Source organism: Nerophis ophidion, linkage group LG12, assembly GCF_033978795.1.
Source record: "Nerophis ophidion isolate RoL-2023_Sa linkage group LG12, RoL_Noph_v1.0, whole genome shotgun sequence".
In the NCBI taxonomy this organism is placed as follows: Eukaryota; Metazoa; Chordata; class Actinopteri; order Syngnathiformes; family Syngnathidae; genus Nerophis; species Nerophis ophidion.
This window is the reverse complement of record NC_084622.1, coordinates 27,381,044-27,401,805: the sequence shown is the minus strand read 5'-3', so window position 1 is coordinate 27,401,805 and position 20,762 is coordinate 27,381,044. Positions and strand designations below refer to the sequence as shown.

Genomic DNA, 20,762 nt, shown 5'->3' with positions numbered 1-20,762 from the left:
GTAAATGGCATATTTATAATAACATGTAATATTTGCATATTTTGATCATTTTAAGCATACGCGGTGTATTGAATCAAAAAACGCATCACAAAGTTTGCTTTTTTTTTTTTAAGAACATCACTGATTCCTACTCACTGCAGACTTGATGAGAAACAACAAACACAATAAAACATCACTTACTGTATAAGGTCCGCTGTCATTAGGATGCTGACTGATAAAATGTTCATATAGTCCCATTTAGATGAATAATAACTCATAATCCTTGCGAAGAAAACGGAGATGGAACCAAGCGTCTTTTTGTGTCTTTCTTAGCACTTCAGAGTCTAATGTGGCTTTCAAAGTGTACCGATTTGTCAGAATATGTCTTTAGCCCTCTTCTGTTCAAATGAGAGGCATGATTAAGGATCTACAATTAACTTTCAGAGAGCAGGTAAGCAAGAAAACAGCTGACCACTTGACAAACCAACATAGCAGCATTAACCGGTGATCATGTTGCCGCTATAAAGAGTTTGTCTGTGTTAGCGCTTATAAAAACAATAACACTAATACTTGGTTGATATTCAAGTCACAAAATGTAAATGGAGTATTTCTGGATGTTTTTTTATTGGATCTTATGGGCGGAATAGACCTTCCATTGGTTTCTCTGTAAGCCAACTTTTATTTCCGTTTATTTAAAAATTAGAATGTATTTAAAAAAATCCATCCGTCGTCATGTCTTTCATAAAGATTGTGAACAATAAACAAAATTCCAAATAAAGTGCAGTTCCCCTTTAATTTGTGGTTTATCAACTTTTCCACTACCGGTAGATAGAACAAATACATTCCAATAATGCATTTATCCACTTGCTAGTCATCCAGAGGGATACGTTGTGGTTATCTGCAATAACAAATATTAGTAATTATATTTAGAACCGCATATATTTTGATACAGGTCTTGTATTCGAATTAATTGTTCAGGTATGCCTGATGAATGGGGGTAATTAATGCCTTTGTCCATTTTCTGAAGAACTAAAGCATGGGTGTCAAACTCTAGCCCGCGGGCCAAATCTGGCCCGCCGTGTAATTTAATTTGGCCCTTGAGGCAATATCAATTTAGGATTAAAGCTGGCCTGCCGGTGTTATACAGCGTCGGTGCCGCTGTAACACCGCATTCACCGCTAATACTCATACTTGCCAACCCTCCTAATTTTCCCGGTAGACTCCCGAAGTTCAGTGCCCCTCCCGAAAATTACCGATTTCCACCTGGACAACTATATTGGGGGCATGTATTTAAGGCACTCCCTTTAGCGTTCTCTACAACCTGTCGTCACGTCCGCTTTTCCTCCATACTAACAGCGTGTCACATAATATTTGTGGCTTTTACACACACACACACACACACACGCACAAGTGAATGCAACGCATTCTTGGTCAACATCCATACAGGTCACACTGAGGGTGGCCGTATAAACAACTTTAGCACTGTTACAAATATACGCCACACTGTGAACCCACACCAAACAAGAATGACAAACACATTTCGGGTGAACATCTGCACCGTAACACAACAGAACTAATACCCAGAACCCTTTGCAGCACTAACTCTTCCGGGAAACTTCCAGCAAACTGACCAAAAATTTACATTTTATTCATGCATTTTCTCTTGCTACTTCAAAGCTTGAATGTTTGGTTCATTCATTATTGTTATTTTATTTTCAAATTTATAAGTAGCCTGTGGAAAAAAATGTATATTTATCTCAGAAGATTGCAAATAGAAAAAAAGGCATAAACATTTTATTTAAATTTTATTTGATATGCCATTGATATTTTTTAATTATTATTATTATTGTTTGAAACTGGATTTTGCCAGTCACTAAAGTTATATAAGCCTTGCTTGTTCAATATTTAATGCAAAACTTGTTTGGGTCCCTATTAAAATGTTAATTTGTTCAACCTTGGCCCGCAGCTTTGTTCCATTTAAAATTTTGGTGCACTCTGTATTTGAGTTTGACACCCCTGAACTAAAGGATCAAGAGGTAATACTCACCCACTGTTAGTATATCTAAGTGGATTTGAGGTATGAACTTATCAACAAAATATGTATGTAAATGGGATATGGAATGTCAGTAACTTGCTGCTACACAAATCAAAATGCCTGTGCAATAGAGCGTGTTAGACCCAACCGGAAAGTTTTTATTCGCATGATTGTTAAATATTTTTCTAAGGTTAATAGGATGAACAGTTTACAATTATATAAAAACAAACAATTACTATTTTTTTTATACAATTGTTACCATTGAAAAGAGTATTGTCTTCATCAAAATGCACTCATGACCACTTCAGTAAGTGTACATGCACAATCAAATGAGATCACGACACCCAGTTGTGATTGCCAGTTATCTTTTTTAATGTGAGCAGTTTGCAGCAAAGAAGAAGTGTGATACTGCATCACGTAACATATTTTCCTCAAAAAGATTCAGTATGTCTTTTTATTGATATACTTTTTCAAATTCTCTTGTAATCAGACCATATTTTCGGTATATTTGATGGAATTTTAATGGTAAAAAAAGAAGACATAATGAATCTTTTTGAGGAAATTATGTTACGTGATGCAGTATCCCAGTTCTTTTTGCTGCAAACTGCACACATTATAAAAGGATAACTGTCAATCACAACTATGATAAAAATTCAATCTAATATCCCAAAAATATGATCTGATTACAAGAACATTTAAAAAAAGTATATGAATAAGAAGACATGATGAATCTTTTTGAGGAAATGATGTTATGTGATGCAGTATCACATAATGTAATATCACAAAATATCACATTATTTTTCTATTTTGTTTCCATTTATACCCCCATTATTTACTTTTTAAATTCGATGTCAATTCTGTACACTGCTGCTGGAATTTAAATTTTCCTGAGGGAATTCTCCTGAAGGAATCAATAAAGTACTATCCATCCATCACAGTTCTTTTTTGTTGCAAACTGCATACATTAAAAAGGATAACTCTGTCAATCACAATTTTTGCAGTAAAAATTCCGTCTAATATCGCAAAAATATGGTGTGAGTACAAGAAAGTTGGAAAAAGTATAACAATTTTGTTGCGCGGAGGATAAATACTCTTAAAGTATTTAAAGTAAAGCAGTGCATTGTGACACTGAAAATGACTTGATAAACATAATGTTAAAAGATTACCCACTCTGACTAAGCATTAACTTAGTAAAGGTTGGTACTATTACACACATGTAATTAATGGTTCAAGTTCACTTAACGTTGTTTTCTTTTCTAAATTAGTTTCTTCAAAGTGTTTTGCTTTGTTATTTTGGGACGTATTAAATGTGTATAGTCTGCATTATATGATTGTATGTTACATTACAAAAATGTATTTTTTAAATTCTAACAAAGATATTTTGGGAAAAATGTCAGATGAAATAAACATGACGTAGAAGCAAGCTTATCTCTTGCCATAGTTATCTTCTACGGCTAATACTGTAGCACGCTAGAAAAAGAGTTCCTCATTGTTCGCTCTTACAATAACAATGTCGCTACAGTTTGGTTACCATACAGGTTACGTAATGTAAATTAAATATTGGTGATGGTTTTTGAATGCATTTTAAAGGGATTTAAAGTGAGGTAGAATTGAATGCTCCCATTAACTGCATTGCAAGCCACCAAGAACGAGTTTCATTAAGTTAAAGTTAAAGTACCAATGATTGTCACACACACATTAGGTGTGGTGAAATTTCTCCTCTGCATTTGACGCTTGGATTTGAGGGGAGAAGTGGGCAGCAGCAGTGGCTGCGCCCGGGAATCATTTTTGGTGATTTAACCCCCAATTCCAACCCTTGATGCTGAGTGCCAAGCAGGGAGATAACGGGTCCCATTTGTATAGTCTTTGGTATGGCTCGGCCGGGGTTTGAACTCACAACCTACCGATCTCAGGGCGGACACTCTAACCACTACGGCACTGAGTCATGCTGTTTTCCCAATTTTTGCTGGTGATTTAAAAAAATAAATGAGCCCAGGGCCAATGACAAAGGAGTCACAGGCCACAGAAGGCTCCCGTGCTGTACTTCGGCATATCTGCTGTAGTAGCGAACTGTTTGGCCACTATACTCTTAGTACCGTAGTATATTTGTTCATACTTTGGTCACAAATGGGACGCGAGTCAGCTTAGGTCAGTGCCAAAAGTAGTAAAATTAGCTGTTCACCTGGGGGATTTTTCCTGTGTGATAAAGAGGGGATGAACAGGGAAGTCCTTCTTTAGTTTCCGTCTTGTTTTATCATATATTACTACCTTTGCACATGTCATTGTTTACGTTTGTATATATAAATTAACACAAAATTCGTACTTTGGCGCAATGTTTATAGACTCTAGTATTTGGCTTGTTAGCACAGGTTGGCGACCACTGACATAGAGGAAGTCCACTAAGAATACACTTGTTTTCCTAAAAAGTGATTGAGCAAGTACCAAATCTGCACTTGGACGTGACGTCACAGGCAACTCAAGCATCGAAAACTGGTACCATTTGATTTTATGTTAATCTGTACTAAGTGCAGTGGTACCTAAACTTTAGAATGTTTTGAGATAAGAGCTGTTTCTCAGGTATTTTTTTATGCTTTTAGTTGCAAGCAAAAATTTTAATTACAAGTATCCCTGGATTTCCCGCCATTAGTTGGCAAAGCAAAATTCACATTAAAACCCTTGAGATGCCTCCCAAAAATCTGGTTTTACTCACTAGACTTAGCTTAAAACTTTAGATTGACAAAACTTTGTTTTCCAATTATGGGAAGGAAGATAGTGCGTGTGAAGTACAGTGCTGAGAAGACCAAGTGGATGATATTCATGGAATTAAATAAAGAAATAATCAAAAGCATGACAAAGTGTCACCAACTTGGTGAAGAAGTTTGAACGTATCACTGATAGTCTGTACCATACTAAAGCAGAATGAGTCTAATGTCATCCATTAAAGTTAAAATAATATTGAAAGGGCAAATATTTATCAGTTAAAATACAGCGAAGTTACTGACGGTGTGTTTGACAGAAAAGCAGCTGGAAGACGATACCATAGAAGTCAACTCTCCAAGGTCATTAACCTTGAAGTTCTATTGTATTATTTTTCATACAATATTATCGAGAAGTTTTTTTTTGTTTTTTTTTAAGGCATTTTACATGTTAAACTTGTGCGGTTTTGGATAGGGTGTGGAAAAGAACCAATTCACTTCAATGAATTTCAATAGCAGACGCTGATTTTAGATACTAGTGTTTTGAGTTAAGATCTCCGTCACAGAACCAATCAAGCTCCTACGTTGAGGTAATGCCGACAGAAACGGTCTGTACCTAAAAAAAAGTACAGAATTCAGTACCCATCCCTAACTCAGGTTCAAAGTTTCAGTTTATGCCCACACGATTGCAAGGCAACAACCAGTAATGGACAAGAGGCACTCACCTTCGTGTGCGAACTGGTACTGTGGCGATTTGCAGGCTGGTCTCGATGACAGGAGTCTGTTTCTCTTTCTCGGTACGTAACTGAGGAGTAATATAAACATACATAAACACAGAGAACATTCATGGCTCTCGCGCTACATCAGGCAATCAGGCAGAAGAAGAGTTGGGTCGTCGGCACAAGGGCACTCACAGCATTCTGCTTCTTCTGCAGCTCCTCCAGAGCGTCCACTAGGTTCTCGTCTGCAACATCTAAAGGCGTTTGGCCCTACAAGGACATTCACAGTAAGCAAGGGCTTCATGCGGTCACACAGATTATGGCGAGGCAACACGGTCAGTCTGTAGCTCACCACATTGTTGATGGCGGTCATATCACACATGTGGTCTGCAAGCAGCGTGCACACTTCCTTCTGCCCCCAGTGAGCTCCTGCATGCAGGGGCGTCCAACCATCGATGTCCCGACTGTCCACATCCACGGCGCATTGTAACAGCACCCTAGTGACAAAAGACAGCGGAGGAGTTCAGAGGAAAATGGCCGTTTCGACCTGCGCAATTAGATTCTCACTTTAGAACTTCAATGTATCCCTTGGCAGCCGCAACGTGCAGAGCTGTTGCCTTGGTGTTCGGGTGAGGCGTCAGAGTGCCGCCACCTTCATGCACCGCCATGGCGTCCTGGAGCATGATCCTCTCTTCCTCCTTCCGAGCCAAGTCCACATCGATTCCTGTAAAGTGAACATGAGCATGCGAGGTCAATATATTTAAAAAGGCACACAATGACTTAAAAAAAGAAATTATTCAACACTGCAAATTATTTGCCACTTGCAAAGATTAAAATGTTTTAAGACATATTTACTCAATTTTAGTCACCGATAATCTTAATCTTAGCATTATAGTTATGTTTTTCAATTCCAGTTTGAAAATGTTAAAACTGAGAAAATAATTTGCAACATCTCGAGGGCAAGTGCAAGTTGGATAATACTTCTTTTCATAATAAAATACATAATGTCCTGCTAATTTCTAGATATACAAATATTAATTTAGGATGTCTTATCGAGTTCAATGATCTCTCCATGCAGCTAGTTAATTTGACTAGTTTTTTTCTAAAATGTAGACTTTTTATCTTATAATTTGACAGCTCTTTTTTTGCGAGGAAGTTATTCAAACTAAAGTCCTCAAGTAATAATTGTCTTTTTATTAAAGCTGCTATAACGCACTGCTCAGACATTTCAGTAAGTACATCTGGGGCTGTATCAGAATTTCACCATTTCAAGACAAAACTGAAATGTTAGGGGTATACTCAAGTTTTTATTAGTAGTAGTTTTTGTAAGTAGTCAACAGTATCGATGTTATAGATATAGTTATAATATAAAAATATGGGCAGCACGGTGGAACAGGAGTTAGTGCATGTCCCTCACAATACGAAGGTCCTGAGTAGTCCTGAGTTTAATCCCAGGATCTGGATCTTTCCGTGTGGAGTTTGTATGTTCTCCCCGTGACTGTGTGGGTTCCCTCCGGGTACTCCGGCTTCCACCCACCTCCAAAGACATGCACCTGGGGATAGGTTGATTAGCAACACTAAATTGGCCCTAATGTGTGAATGTGAGTGTGAATGTCGTCTGTCTATCTGTGTTGGCCCTGCGATGAAGCGGCGACTTGTCCAAGGTGTACACCGCCTTCCGCCCGAATGCGGCTGAGGTAGGCTCCAGCACAAATTCAAACACAACTTTGATTAGAACATTACACAAAAAACACATGGTCCAAAATTGGGACCTGAAAAGCAAAATATGGTACATTTTCAAGTGTGCTAAACCCTCAAAAATCTTAGATTGTAAAATTAAATTGATAAAAATAAAAAGAAGAATAAATTAAATATCTCAATGGGGGTTGGATTAGATACTACACTAATAAGTTTTTTTTTTGTTATACCTATAACACAAAGCTAAGATGTCGATGTTTTATTTAGGCACTTAAGCATATGTTGAATGAGCTACATTGAATTGTTTTAGCCTATTCAATGTAAGAAATTGATCAGAGTGGCCCAAGTATCATTCACTGATTTTGCATGTGGCCCTTGCTGAAAAATATTTGGACACTTCTGGTATAGAGAACAGGAACAAATAGATACAGTATCATAAAGGCGGGGCTTCACGGTGGAAGAGGGGTTAGTGCGTCTGCCTCACAATACGAAGGTCCTGCAGTCCTGGGTTCAATCCCAGGCTCTGGATCTTTCTGTGTGGAGTTTGCATGTCCTCCCCGTGAATGTGTGGGTTCCCTCCGGGTACTCCGGCTTCCTCCCACTTCCAAACACATGCACCTGGGGATAGGTTGATTGGCAACACTAAATTGGCCCTAGTGTGTGAATGTGAGTGTGAATGTTGTCTGTGTTGGCCCTGCGATGAGATGGCGACTTGTCCAGGATGTAAGCCCGCCTTCCGCCTGATTGTAGCTGAGATAGGCGCCAGCGCCCCCTGCAACCCCAAAAGGGAATAAGCGGTAGAAAATGGATGGATGGATGGGATGGATCATAAAGGCGATGTACAACACTCATATACCCGAGCAATATGAATAGTGGGCCAGAATCTTCCGTAAATGTGCATACTTTTACAGGAGGGAGCAAAACTTTTGGCCTTTTGGTCTACAAACTGATTCCAATAATTATAAACATACTCCCAAATGTATACATCTCAGACAGTATCCAATAAACCTAAGCACTGTTATTTGTTATAAACACTGGACTTTAGTACATTTCTCAAAGGTAGCCAATGCTGTGAGTGCTATTGCCAAAAACAGAACAAAGCCAACTATGACGGAAACTGTTGGCTGGTGATTACTACATTTGAGTGGGTTGGTTGAGTGTTGAACTTGTTTGAGTTGTGCTGACTGTAGTCAACAGCTGTATACATTAGCAGGTAAACATATAAATTATGCACACTCAATTTTCGTTTGGCATGTACTGAACTGATTGAAAATCGAGCCTATTTATGCCAATAGCAGCCATGTACATCTTCTAGCTTAAGCCACAATGCAGTCATAACGACATACATTTATATCTCTAATGTAATGTCAAACATTTTAAATAAATTGATAGTGTACTAATGATAAATGAGGCATCTTTTTCCCCCAATTAGTTTTCAAACTAAATGTCAAACCAACACTGAGATTAAAGGGGAACATTATCATAATTTCAAAAGGGTTAAAAACAATAAAAATCAGTTCCCAGTAGCTTGTTTTATTTTTTGAATTTTTTTTCAAAATGTTACCGGTCCCGGAATATCCCTAAGTAAGCTTTAAAGTGCCTTTTTTTCGCTCTCTGCGAAGACACTGTTCATTTTCCTGTGACGTCATACAGTGCTGCCAATACAAACAAACAATGGCGAATACCACAGCAAGATATAGCGACATTAGCTTGGATTCAGACTCGGATTTCAGCGGTTTAAGCGATTCAACAGATTACGCATGTATTGAAACGGATGGTTGTAGTATGAAAGTATTGAAGAAGAAACTGAAGCTATTGAGCGAATAGCTATTGACGCTGTTCATAGCCATAGCATGGCCGAATAGCTGCGTTAGCATCGCCGGTAAAATGTGCGGACAGAACGATCAGGATTTCCGCACTTTGTGACACTAGAGCAACTTAAATCCTTCGATTGGTAAGTGTTTTTTTCGCATTAAATGTGGGTGGAAGGAAACGTTATATAGTTGCAAATGCATCTGCAGGTTATCCATACATCTCTGTGCCATGTATGCTTTAGCATCGCCGGTAAATATCATGTTAGCATCAATTAGCGTAGCATGTTAGCATCGATTAGCTGGCAGTCACGCCACAACCAAATATGTCTGTTTAGAACATAAGTCAACAACATCAACGAAACTCACCTTTGTGATTTCGTTGACTTTATTGTTGCAAATGCATCTGCAGGTTATCCATACATCTCTGTGCCATGTCTGTCATCGCCGGTAAAATGTGCAGACACTCCAGCACATTCAATGGGGGTCTGGCGGCAGACACTTTCGCATCTTCGGGCCAGTGGTTCAACTTGAATCCCTCCCTGTTAGTGTTGTTACACCCTCCCACAACACACCGACGAGGCATGATGTCTCCAAGGTTCCAAAAAATAGTCGAAAAAACGGAAAATAACAGAGCTGAGACCCGGTGTTTGCAATGTATTGAAAATTAAAATGGCGGCTGTTTTACCTTGGTGACGTCACGTTCTGACGTCATCGCCACAGAGCGATAAACAGAAAGGCGTTTAATTCGCCAAAATTCAACCGTTTAGAGTTCGGAAATCGATTAAAAAAATATATGGTCTTTTTTCTGCACCATCAAGGTATATATTGACGCTTACATAGGTCTGGTGATAATGTTCCCCTTTAAAACATCAAATTGTCATATTTCACAAGTTTGTGTCAGCAAACAACACTGCTGTATGGGACAAAGAATGCAACTCATTCTCTTTCTCTTGTGAAACAATTCTGTACTTGTCACATCACTATGGTGCTCACGTAGAGCAACAATCACCTTGCTTTTTGATTTCACTTTTGAGCATTCTCTCCATTGCGTCCTCCGTGGCCACATCCAAAGGAAGGTCCCCTTCGCTGTTCACAGCGCCGACGTGTGCGCCGTGCTCTATCAAGTATCTTCAAAGAAAGACATGCAAAACAGTCAACAATAAGTAAAGTTGCAAGGAAGTCCTATAGTCCAAAACATATAGAAGTAGAGTGGGACCTCATCTTAAGAGTGCCCCAACATTAGAGTGTTTTGAGATAAGAGCTGTCTCTCGGTTATATGTCATGCTTTAAGTTGCAGACAGAAAATTGAGTAAGTTGGCATAGCAAATGTCCCAGCTGCCATAAAAGAACTAAACAAGTTGTAGTCCTTTTTTGCCCATATTTTATTAATAGCATTTGATTGTGGTTTGTCCCAAATGATATAGTATAGTGATTTTATATATTATCATTCTAATGGGGAAATTTGAGTATGTTTACAATTTAGAATCTTACCAAATGTTTGTATTGCTCGTGGTGTGGTAGGTCTTTGTATTGCATGTCTAAGATTTTACCTTTTCCAGTTTGTTTTATGGATGTTCTGATTTTGCTGGCTCCAAAACAAATTTACTTTCGAGTACTAATAAAGTAACATAACGTAACCTAACCGTAAGATTCAAATAAAACATCTAGTCTTGGTCTCTAGCATTACCTTATAACTAGAGATCGACATAACTGTTTTCTCACCATGGGACGGAAGAAAAGGAGTGTGAAGGACAGTGCTGAGAAGAAGTGGATGATATTCATTGAATTAAAAACAAAAATCAAAAACATGACATTGTTGCCAGTCTGCATCATACTGAAGCAGAATAAATCCTACAACAATCAAGAATGTTAAAAAAAAAACCCTCAACAGTGGGTATTTATTCATGGTAATATTAAAAAGCGGCTGACAGTGTTTGACAGAGGAGTATCTGGAAGGAGATACCATAGAAGTTCAATATTAATGCTTTACATTAATTTTACATTATTTCATAAAACTATTGTGGTTGTTCGTAGTACATTGTATGACCCTGAAACGGACAAGCAGTAGAAAATTAACACTTTTCTTTTAACACAGCATGGAAGTCTGGGGCAGCAGCTCTGGATTGGCAGACCAGGGTGGTGGTCCGTCTTTTTAAGAAAGGGAAACAGGGGGTGTGTTCCAATTATAGAGGGATCACACTTCTCATCCTCCCGGGGAAATCTATTCCGGTCATTAGTCGAGCACAGGATTCAGGAGGAACAATGCCGTTTTCGTCAAGGTCGTGAAAAACAGGACCAGCTTTAAACCCTCGTTAGGGTACTGTGGAGGGGACATTGGTGTTTGCCCAACCAGTCTACATTTTAGTGGATTTGGAGAAGACAGTTGTTCGTGTCCCTCGCAGTGTCCTGTGGTGGGGTGCTTCAGGAGTACGGGGCGCAGGGTCCATTGCTACGGGTCATTCGGTCCCTGTACAAATGGAGCAGTGGTCTGATTCGCACTGCCAGTAGACTTACTACTGGCATGTTCCCAGTGGACGTTGGACTTCGCCAGCGCTTCCCTTTGTCACCAGTAATGTTCATTATCTCTATGAACAGAATTTCTAGGCAGAGTCATGGTGTAAAGGGTTTCTAGTTTGGTGGCCAGATCATCGCATCTCTGCTATTTGCAGACGATGTGGTCCTGTTGGCTTCATCAGACTGGGACCGTCAGCGTTCACTGGAGCAGTTTTCAGCCGAGTGTGAAGCTGCTGGGATGAGGATCATCACCTCCAAATTTGACGCTGGCCATAATTCTCATTCGGAAATAGGTGGACTGTACCCACCAGGTTGGGAGTGACGTTCTGCCTCAAGTGGAGGAGTATCTTGGGGTCTTATTCACGAGTGAGGGGAAAATGGTAAGTGAGATTGACAGACAGTTAGGTGCAGCGATGCGGTCACTGTACCGGTTGGAAATACAAGTGGCAGAAATTAGTTTCCTCCGCAGAATGTCTGGGATCAGCCTCAAAGATTGGGGGAGGAGCTTAGTCAGGGGAGACTCAGAGTAGAGTTGCTGCTTTTTCACGTCGACACGAGACAGCTGCAAGGCTCGGTCATCTACTAGAGAGACCTCCTGGACGCCTCCCTGGTGTTTTGGGCATATCCAGCCGGTAGGAGGCCTCGGGGCAGACCTCGGACACGCTGGAGGGACACAGATGGCCTGGGAACGCCTCTGTGTCACCCCTGTGGAACTAGAAGATGTGGCCGCGGACAGGGAAGTCTCTGCTTAGACTGCAGGGGTGGAAAATGGATGGATATATATTACCTAAAAGTGTGCTTTTCTTTTTATAAGGCATGCTACATGCCACATGATAAATTTACTTAAATTAATTTAAATGGTGGACGTTGATTTGAGATACAAGTGTTTCAAGTTAAGAGCTCCGTCCCAGAACCAATTAAGATCGTAAATTGAGGTAAAATGGGTTACACTTGTATGGCACTTTTCTACCGTCAAGGTATTCAAAGCACTTTGACACTATTCCCACATTCACCCATCCACACACTGATGGCAGAAGCTGACATGCAAGGCTCTAACCATGACCCATCAGGAGCAAGGGTGAAGTGTCTTGCTCAAGGACACAATGGACATGACTAAGATGGCAAAAGCTGGGGATCAAACCAGGAACCCTGAAGGTGCTCTACCAACCGAGCCAGGCCGTACTACTGCAATGCTGGTGTGTGTGTGTGTGTGTGTGTGTCTGTGTGTGTGTGTGTGTGTGAGAGATGATGGACGCTAACACTCACTTTGCGATTGGGATGAAGCCACAGGATGCCGCAGCGTGCAGGGGGTTCCAGCCCTCATTGTCACCTATGTTGACGTTGCTTCCGCTCTCCACCAGAAACTGCACCATCTCAGCATTCTCGTCAATGCAGGCCTGCCAGGCGACACCGCAACAACACAATGCATTTGTTAAAAAGAATCCAAAGGGTGTTATTTAGTCAAGAGGCCCATTTCATTAATGTTTGATGTTGCAGGGCAAAAATTACAGATTCTTGAGAAAAAACAAAGTGTCCACTTGTGTCTATTTCCAGCGAGATGGGCTGGAAAAAGCCCTCGAGCAAGACAACAGTTTCACAGGGGGGAAAGAGTAAATTTAATACGCTTTTTTAAAGTTGTTTGTATGAGTATGTTCAAAACTAAGCCTGAAATGAATAACTGATTAGTTCGATTGGAATATATCTTAGATTTATATTCTGTTGCTTCAATTAATCCTTTTAATGAGTGTAACTGATATAACATGATCAATTCCCGACCGACTATAATGCCTGGAACACGGCATTAGAGAGCCGTGGTGTATGGGGGGACTGTGATTTGTTGTGGCATTGAACAGCTGAGAGTTTTTTTAATTTTGTATCAATGCGCAAATGTTAAAAGTGCAATTTCAATGTTGAGAATGTGCATTCATTAAAATGATTAAATGTATTAAAGGTTTATTTGAATGAAGGTTATGACAAGCAGAAAAATTGTCATAAGCAATAAGCGTCTAGTGGGTGCTTATGCTAGACCCACTCGACGTTCATTGCATCCGGTCTCCCCTAGAGGGGGGGTTCACCCACATCTGCGGTCCTGTCCAAGGTTTCTCCTAGTCATTCACATTGACATCCCACTGGGTTGTGAGTTTTTCCTTGCCCTTATGTGGGATCTGAACCAAGGATGTTGTTGTGGCTTGTGCAGCCCTTTGAGACACTTGCAATTTAGGGCTTTATAAATAAACATTGATTAATTTCTCAACTATTTTCCCCAAAAAACGCATTGTGGCTATTACATATCTGATTATTAAATTCAACAAACAGGCCAAAATTATATTAAAATAATCGGTAGCTGCATCCTGATTCAAACATAATTAAAATAGAAGTAAAGAGTGTCCCAAATTTATTTTAACAAAGCCGATTCTCAAAGAAATCATCCAGTTTCACTCTTTTGTGAATATTTCACATTACAGAAGCTTTGTGAAATCATTTTAAAATCTATATTAATTTGAATGTGATTGGACTTTGGATGAATAAAAATGTTATTTGTCTACAAACCCTGTTTCCATATGAGTTGGAAAATTGTGTTATATGTAAATATAAACAGAATACAATGATTTGCAAATCCCTTTCAACCTATATTCAGTTGAATGCACTACAAAGACAAGATATTTGATGTTCAAACTCATAAACTTAATTTTTTTTTGCAAATAATAATCAACTTAGAATTTCACGGCTGCAACATGTGCCAAAGTAGTTGGGAAAGGGCATGTTCACCACTGTGTTACATCACCTTTTCTTTTAACAACACTCAATAAACGTTTGGGAACTGAGGAAACTAATTGTTGAAGCTTTGAAAGTGGAATACTTTCTCATTCTTGTTTTATGTAGAGCTTTAGTCGTTCAACAGTCCGGGGTCTCCGCTGTTGTATTTTACGCTTCATAATGCGCCACACATTTTCGATGGAAGACAGGTCTGGACTGCAGGCGGGCCAGGAAAGTACCCACACTCTTTTACTACGAAACCACGCTATTGTAACACGTGGCTTGGCATTGTCTTGCTGAAATAAGCTGGGGCGTCCATGATAACGTTGCTTGGATGACAACATATGTTGCTCCAAAACCTTTATGGACCATTCAGCATTAATGGTGCCTTCACAGATGTGTAAGTTACCCATGCCTTGGGCACTAATACACCCCCATACCATTCCAGATGCTGGCTTTTGAACTTTGCGCCTGTAACAATCCGGATGGTTATTTTCCTCTTTGTTCCGGAGGATACCACGTCCACGGTTTCCGAATATAATTTGAAATGTGGACTCGTCAGACCACAGAATACTTTTCCAATTTGCATCAGTCCATCTTAGATTAGCTCGGGCCCAGCGAAGCCAGCGGCGTTCCTTGGAGTTGTTGATAAATGGGTTTTGCTTTGCATAGCAGAGTTTTAACTTGTACTTACAGATGTAGCAACCAACTGTAGTTACTGACAGTGGTTTTATGAAGGGTTCCTGAGCCCATGGGGTGATATCCTTTACACACTGATGTCGGTATTTGATGCACTACCGCCTAAGGCAGGGGTAGGGAACCTATGGCTCTAGAGCCAGATGTGGCTCTTTTGATGACTGCATCTGGCTCTCAGATAAATCTTAGCTGACATTGCTTCCCACGGTAAGTAATGAATAATTCCGCTGGTAATCACAGTGTCAAAAATAACATTCAAAATATAAAACATTCTCATGCAATTTAATCCATTCATCCGGTTTCTACCGCACCCGTTCAAGAAGTTGCATTAATGGTAAGAATTATTTTATTTATTGTTGGTTAGCTTCAGAATAACAATGTTATTAAAAAGAATAAGAGACTTATTATACTCTAAAAATGTTGGTCTTACATAAAAATGCACGCATTTAGTTGTATTCAGTGTTAAAAAAATATATTTTATGGCTCTCACGGAAATACTTTTTAAAATATTTGGCTTGTATGGCTCTCTCAGCCAAAAAGGTTCCCGACCCCTGGCCTAAGGGATCAAAGGTCTGTAATATCATCGCTTACGTGCAGTGATTTCTCCAGATTCTCTGAACCTTTTGAGGATTTTACAGACTGTAGATGGTAAAATCCCTAAATTCCTTGCAATACCTCGTTGAGAAATGTTGTTCCAAAACTGTTCGACAATTTGCTTAAAAATTGGTGACCCTCGCCCCATCCTTGTTTGTGAATTACTTAGCATTTCATGGAAGCTGCTTTTATGCCCAATCATGGCACCCACCTGTTCCCAATTAGCCTGCACACCAGTGGGATTTTCCAAATAAGTGTTTGATAAGCATTTCTCAACTTTATCAGTATTTATTGCCACATTTTCCAACTTCTTTGTCACGTGTTGCTGGCATCAAATTCTAAAGTTAATGATTATTTGCAACAAAAAAAATGTTTATCAGTTTGAAGATCAACATTTTTGTCTTTGTAGCATATTCAATTGAATATAGGTTGAAAATGATTTGCAAATCATTGTATTCCATTTATATTTACATCTTACCCAATTTCCCAACTCATATGGAAACAGGGTTTGTACATTAATCCTTTTAAATTTTTGTTTGCCTTTGACAAAGGTCTTCAACAGGGGGTCCGTGATCTTCAGTGGATCCGCAGAGGCACTTCAGGGGGCTGTGAAAAAATGTGGAATTGTGGCAAGGCTCAGATCTGGCCAAGGTTACAAAATTATTTCAGAAGCGCTCTAGGTTTCTAAAAGCACAGTGGCCTCAGTAATCGTTGAATGGAAGAAGTTTGGGACTACCATAACTCTTCCTAGACCTGGCCGTCCAGCCAAACTGAGCAATCGTAGGAGACGAACCTTGGTGAGAGAGGTAAAGACGAACCCAAAGATCATGGTGGCTGAACTCCAGAGATTTAGTAGGGAATTTGGAGAAATGTCCACAAAGTCAACTATCACTGTAGCCCTCCACCAGCCAGGGCTTTATGGCAGAGTGGCCCGATAGAAGCCTCTCCTCAGTGCAAGACATGAAGCCAGCATGGAGTTTGCCAAAAAACACATGAAGAAGTCCCAGACTATGAGAAATAAGATTATCTAGGGTGATGACACCAAGATTGAACTTTTTAGCAATAATTCTAAGCAGTATGTGTGGGGAATACCAGGCACTGCTCATCACTTGCCCAATACAATCTCAACAGTAAAACATGGTGGTGTTTTCAGCTGCAGGGACAAGACGACTTGATGCAATTGAAGGAAAGATGAATGCGGCCAAGTACAGAGATATCCTGGAAGAAAATCTTTTCCAGAGTTCTTAGGATCTTTTTACTGGGCCGAAAGTTCACATTCCAACAAGACAACGACCCTAAACACACAGCTAAAATAACAAAAGAGTGGCTTCGGAACATCTCTGTGACCATTCTTGACTGGTCCAACCAGAGCCCTGACCTAAACCCAATTGAGAATCTCTGGAGAGACCCTAATAGTGGCTGGGCACCAACGTTCATCAGTAGAGTTGAAAAAGGAGTTCACTTTATATGCTTAATTGTGTTTCATTGTATCCATTAAACAATATCCAATTGTATTTACAATTTGTAAAGTATGTAAAAATACCAACTTAACATCACAAAATGCTAAGATTCAGTCAACCATTTTGAATATTCCGCAACAAACGTCTTTGGTAATTTCCGTACATCGACATCACTAGAGTAACACTTCTGCACTCTGACCATAGTATCAGATCAGACAAACTGGAAATATGCAAACATTTGAGACATTCCACAAACCTGATATAAAGACATTAATGAATATGTTTTAAATGTTTTAAATGCATTCCAAGTCATAAACAAACATAGGGTTTGCCCTTAATGTAATTGAATGTGGGGCGCTGCCAAGGCATTTTTTATTGCCACACCTTCAAAATAAGGGATTTTTTTTTACTTGAAAACAATTCAAAGTAATATATTGTGGCCTCTAGAAGAAATCACAAAGGCTGACACTATTTTTAACTTTTATTACCAATCTTATGATAAACAGTGACACAATTCTAACAGGTTTTACCTCCCGTGGAAATATTTGATGTTCAAACTCATAAACTTACATTTTTTTTTGCAAATAATAATCAACTTAGAATTTCATGGCTGCAACACATGCCAAAGTAGTTGGGAAAGGGCATGTTCACCACTGTGTTACATCACCTTTTTTTTAACAACACTCAATAAACGTTTGGGAACTGAGGAAACTAATTGTTGAAGCTTTGAAAGTGGAATTCTTTCTCATTCTTGTTTTATGTAGAGCTTTAGTCATTTAACAGTTCGGAGTTTCCGCTGTCGTATTTTACGCGCCACACATTTTCCATGGGAGACAGGTCTGGACTGCAGGCGGGCCAGGAAAGTACCCGCACTCTTTTTTTACGAAGCCACGCTGTTGTAACATGTGGCTTGGCATTGTCTTGCTGAAATAAGCAGGAGCATCCACAATAGCGCTGCTTGGATGGCAACATATGTTGCTCCAAAACCTTTATGTACCTATTAGCATTAATGGTGCCTTCACAGATTTGTAGGTTAGCCATGCCTTGGGTGCTAATACACCCCCATACCATCAGAGATACTGGCTTTTGAATTTTGCGTCTAGAACAATCCGGATGGTTCTTTTCCTCTTTGTTCTGGAGGACACGACGTCCACAGTTTCCAAATATTATTTGAAATGTGGACTCTTCAGACCACAGAACACTTTTCCACTTTGCATCAGTCCATCTTAGATGAGCTCGGGCCCAGCGAAGCCAGCGGCGTTCCTTGGAGTTGTTGATAAATGGGTTTTGCTTTGCATAGCAGAGTTTTAACTTGTACTTACAGATGTAGCAACCAACTGTAGTTACTGACAGTGGTTTTATGAAGTGTTCCTGAGCCCATGTGGTGATATCCTTTAAACACTGATGTTGGTTTTTGATTTAGTACCGCCTGAGGGATCAAAGGTCTGTAATATCATCGCTTACGTGCAGTGACTTTTCCAGATTCTCTGAACCTTTTGATGATTTTACGGACTGTAGATGGTAAAATCCCTAAATTCCTTGCAATAGCTTGTTGAGAAATGTCGTTCTAAAACTGTTCGACAATTTGCTTACAAATTGGTGACCCTGGCCCCATCCTTGTTTGTGAATTACTTAGCATTTCATGGAAGCTGCTTTTATACCCATTAATGGCACCCGCCTGTTCCTAATTAGCCTGCACACCTGTGGCATGTTCCAAATAAGTGTTTGATGAGCATTTCTCAACTTTATCAGTATTTATTGCTACCTTTCCCAACTTCTTTGTCACGTGTTGCTGGCATCAAATTCTAAAGTTAATAATTATTTGCAAAAAAAAAATTGTTTATCAGTTTGAACATCAAATATGTTGTTTTTGTAGCATATTCAACTGAATATGGGTTGAAAATGATTTGCAAATCTTTGTATTCTGTTTATATTTACATCTAACACAATTTCCCAACTCATATGGAAACAGGGTTTGTATATATATATATAAATATATGTATATATAATATATATATATACAAATATACAAATATATATATATATATTTATTAGGGGTGTAACGGTACACAAAAAGTTCGTTACGGTACGTACCTCGGTTTAGAGGTCACGGTTTGGTTCATTTTCGGTACAGTGAGAAAAAAACAAAATATACATTTTTTGGTTATTTATTTACCAAATTTGTAAACAATGGCATAACATACATATACACACAGGGTCCATTGCTAGGGTTTATGTGGTCAACATGTATAAAATAAAAACTAAATAAGATAAGGCTCAGAATGGTTTCATAATAAAACCTTTCAACATATACAGTCCTTTTTTTGATTGACTGATTTGAGACTTTTATTAGTAGATTGCACAGTACAGTACATATTCCATACAAATGACCACTAAATTTTAACACCCCAATACATTTTTCAACTTATTGGGGCGTTAACGTGGTCCACGTTAATCAACATTAAACTGCCTCAAGTTTTTACTCAGATGAAATAAAATGACAAAACTTTTCTTCTACATATAAAAAGTGCAACATTAAAAAGTTTCAAGTCAACTTAGCCTTGGATTAACTTTTCTTTACCCCCCCCCCCCCATGGCTAACTTGGCAGTAAGAGGATATATGGTGTTATTGTTCTTCCACCATAGAAGTGGGTCAAAATCTAGTTTTTAATGCAATACAGCAACCCCCGTGACCCCGGACGGCACAAGCAGTAGAAGATGGATGGATGGTCTTAAATCTGCTGCTATAAAAACATTTGTTATTGCTTCAGCCCTGCCTGACTCGCAGAGGAGAGTCTGCTTGAATGCGGTGGTGACGCTTCAAAGGGGTTAGCATGTTTGACGTGTTGGCAGAAGCACACTCTACTGCTGCTCAACAAAGTCGGCAAACCTCCATCCTCCATTGTTGTATCGCACCGCGCAGCCAAAGTGTTCCCAAACGGGAGATCTTAACGAGGCAGGAGGGTCTTCCAGATCTGGCTTTTACATGTTGTCCTAGCTCGGTCGCTGCTAGCATGCCGTGTGTTGTGCTTCGCTCTGCATTGTTTACACAACATGCGGTATGCTACCTAATATGTCCGTGTGGAAACTCGTTCGGTACACCTCCGAACCGAACCCCCCGTACCGTTGCACCCCTATACACACACACACATATACATACATATATATATATATATATATATATATATATACATACATATATATATATATATATATATATATATATATGTATACATATATATATATATATATATATATATATATATATATATATATATATATATATATGTATACATATATATATATATATATATATATATATATATATATATATATATATATATATATATATATATATATATATATATATATATATATATATATATACATATACATATATATATATATATATATACATATATATATATATATATATATACATATATATATATATATATATACATATATATATATATATATATATACATATATATATATATATACATATATATATATATATATATATATATACATATATATATATATATATATATATACATATATATACATATATACATATATATATATATATATATATATACATATATATATATATATATATACATATATATACATATATATATATATATATATATATATATATATATATATATATATATATATATATATATATATATATATATATATGTATACATATATATATATATATATATATATATATATATATATATATATGTATACATATATATATATATATATATATATATATATATATATAT

At 38.4% G+C, this 20,762-nt stretch overlaps 1 protein-coding gene across 3 annotated transcripts in view; it reads right to left on the bottom strand.

Annotated features, from left to right (window-relative positions):
* zmp:0000001167 (protein phosphatase 1 regulatory subunit 12A) overlaps window positions 1-20,762 on the bottom strand; it is a 53,375-nt gene that overhangs the window by 15,008 nt on the left and 17,605 nt on the right. For all 3 annotated transcript variants that reach the window (XM_061917201.1, XM_061917202.1, XM_061917203.1), the window contains exons 2-7: window positions 12,722-12,852; window positions 9,951-10,069; window positions 5,997-6,153; window positions 5,782-5,926; window positions 5,625-5,699; window positions 5,436-5,515 (exon numbers count right to left, since the gene is read on the bottom strand). In XM_061917201.1, the coding sequence (XP_061773185.1) occupies window positions 5,436-5,515; window positions 5,625-5,699; window positions 5,782-5,926; window positions 5,997-6,153; window positions 9,951-10,069; window positions 12,722-12,852 (707 nt within the window). The remainder of the gene's footprint in view (window positions 1-5,435; window positions 5,516-5,624; window positions 5,700-5,781; window positions 5,927-5,996; window positions 6,154-9,950; window positions 10,070-12,721; window positions 12,853-20,762) is intronic.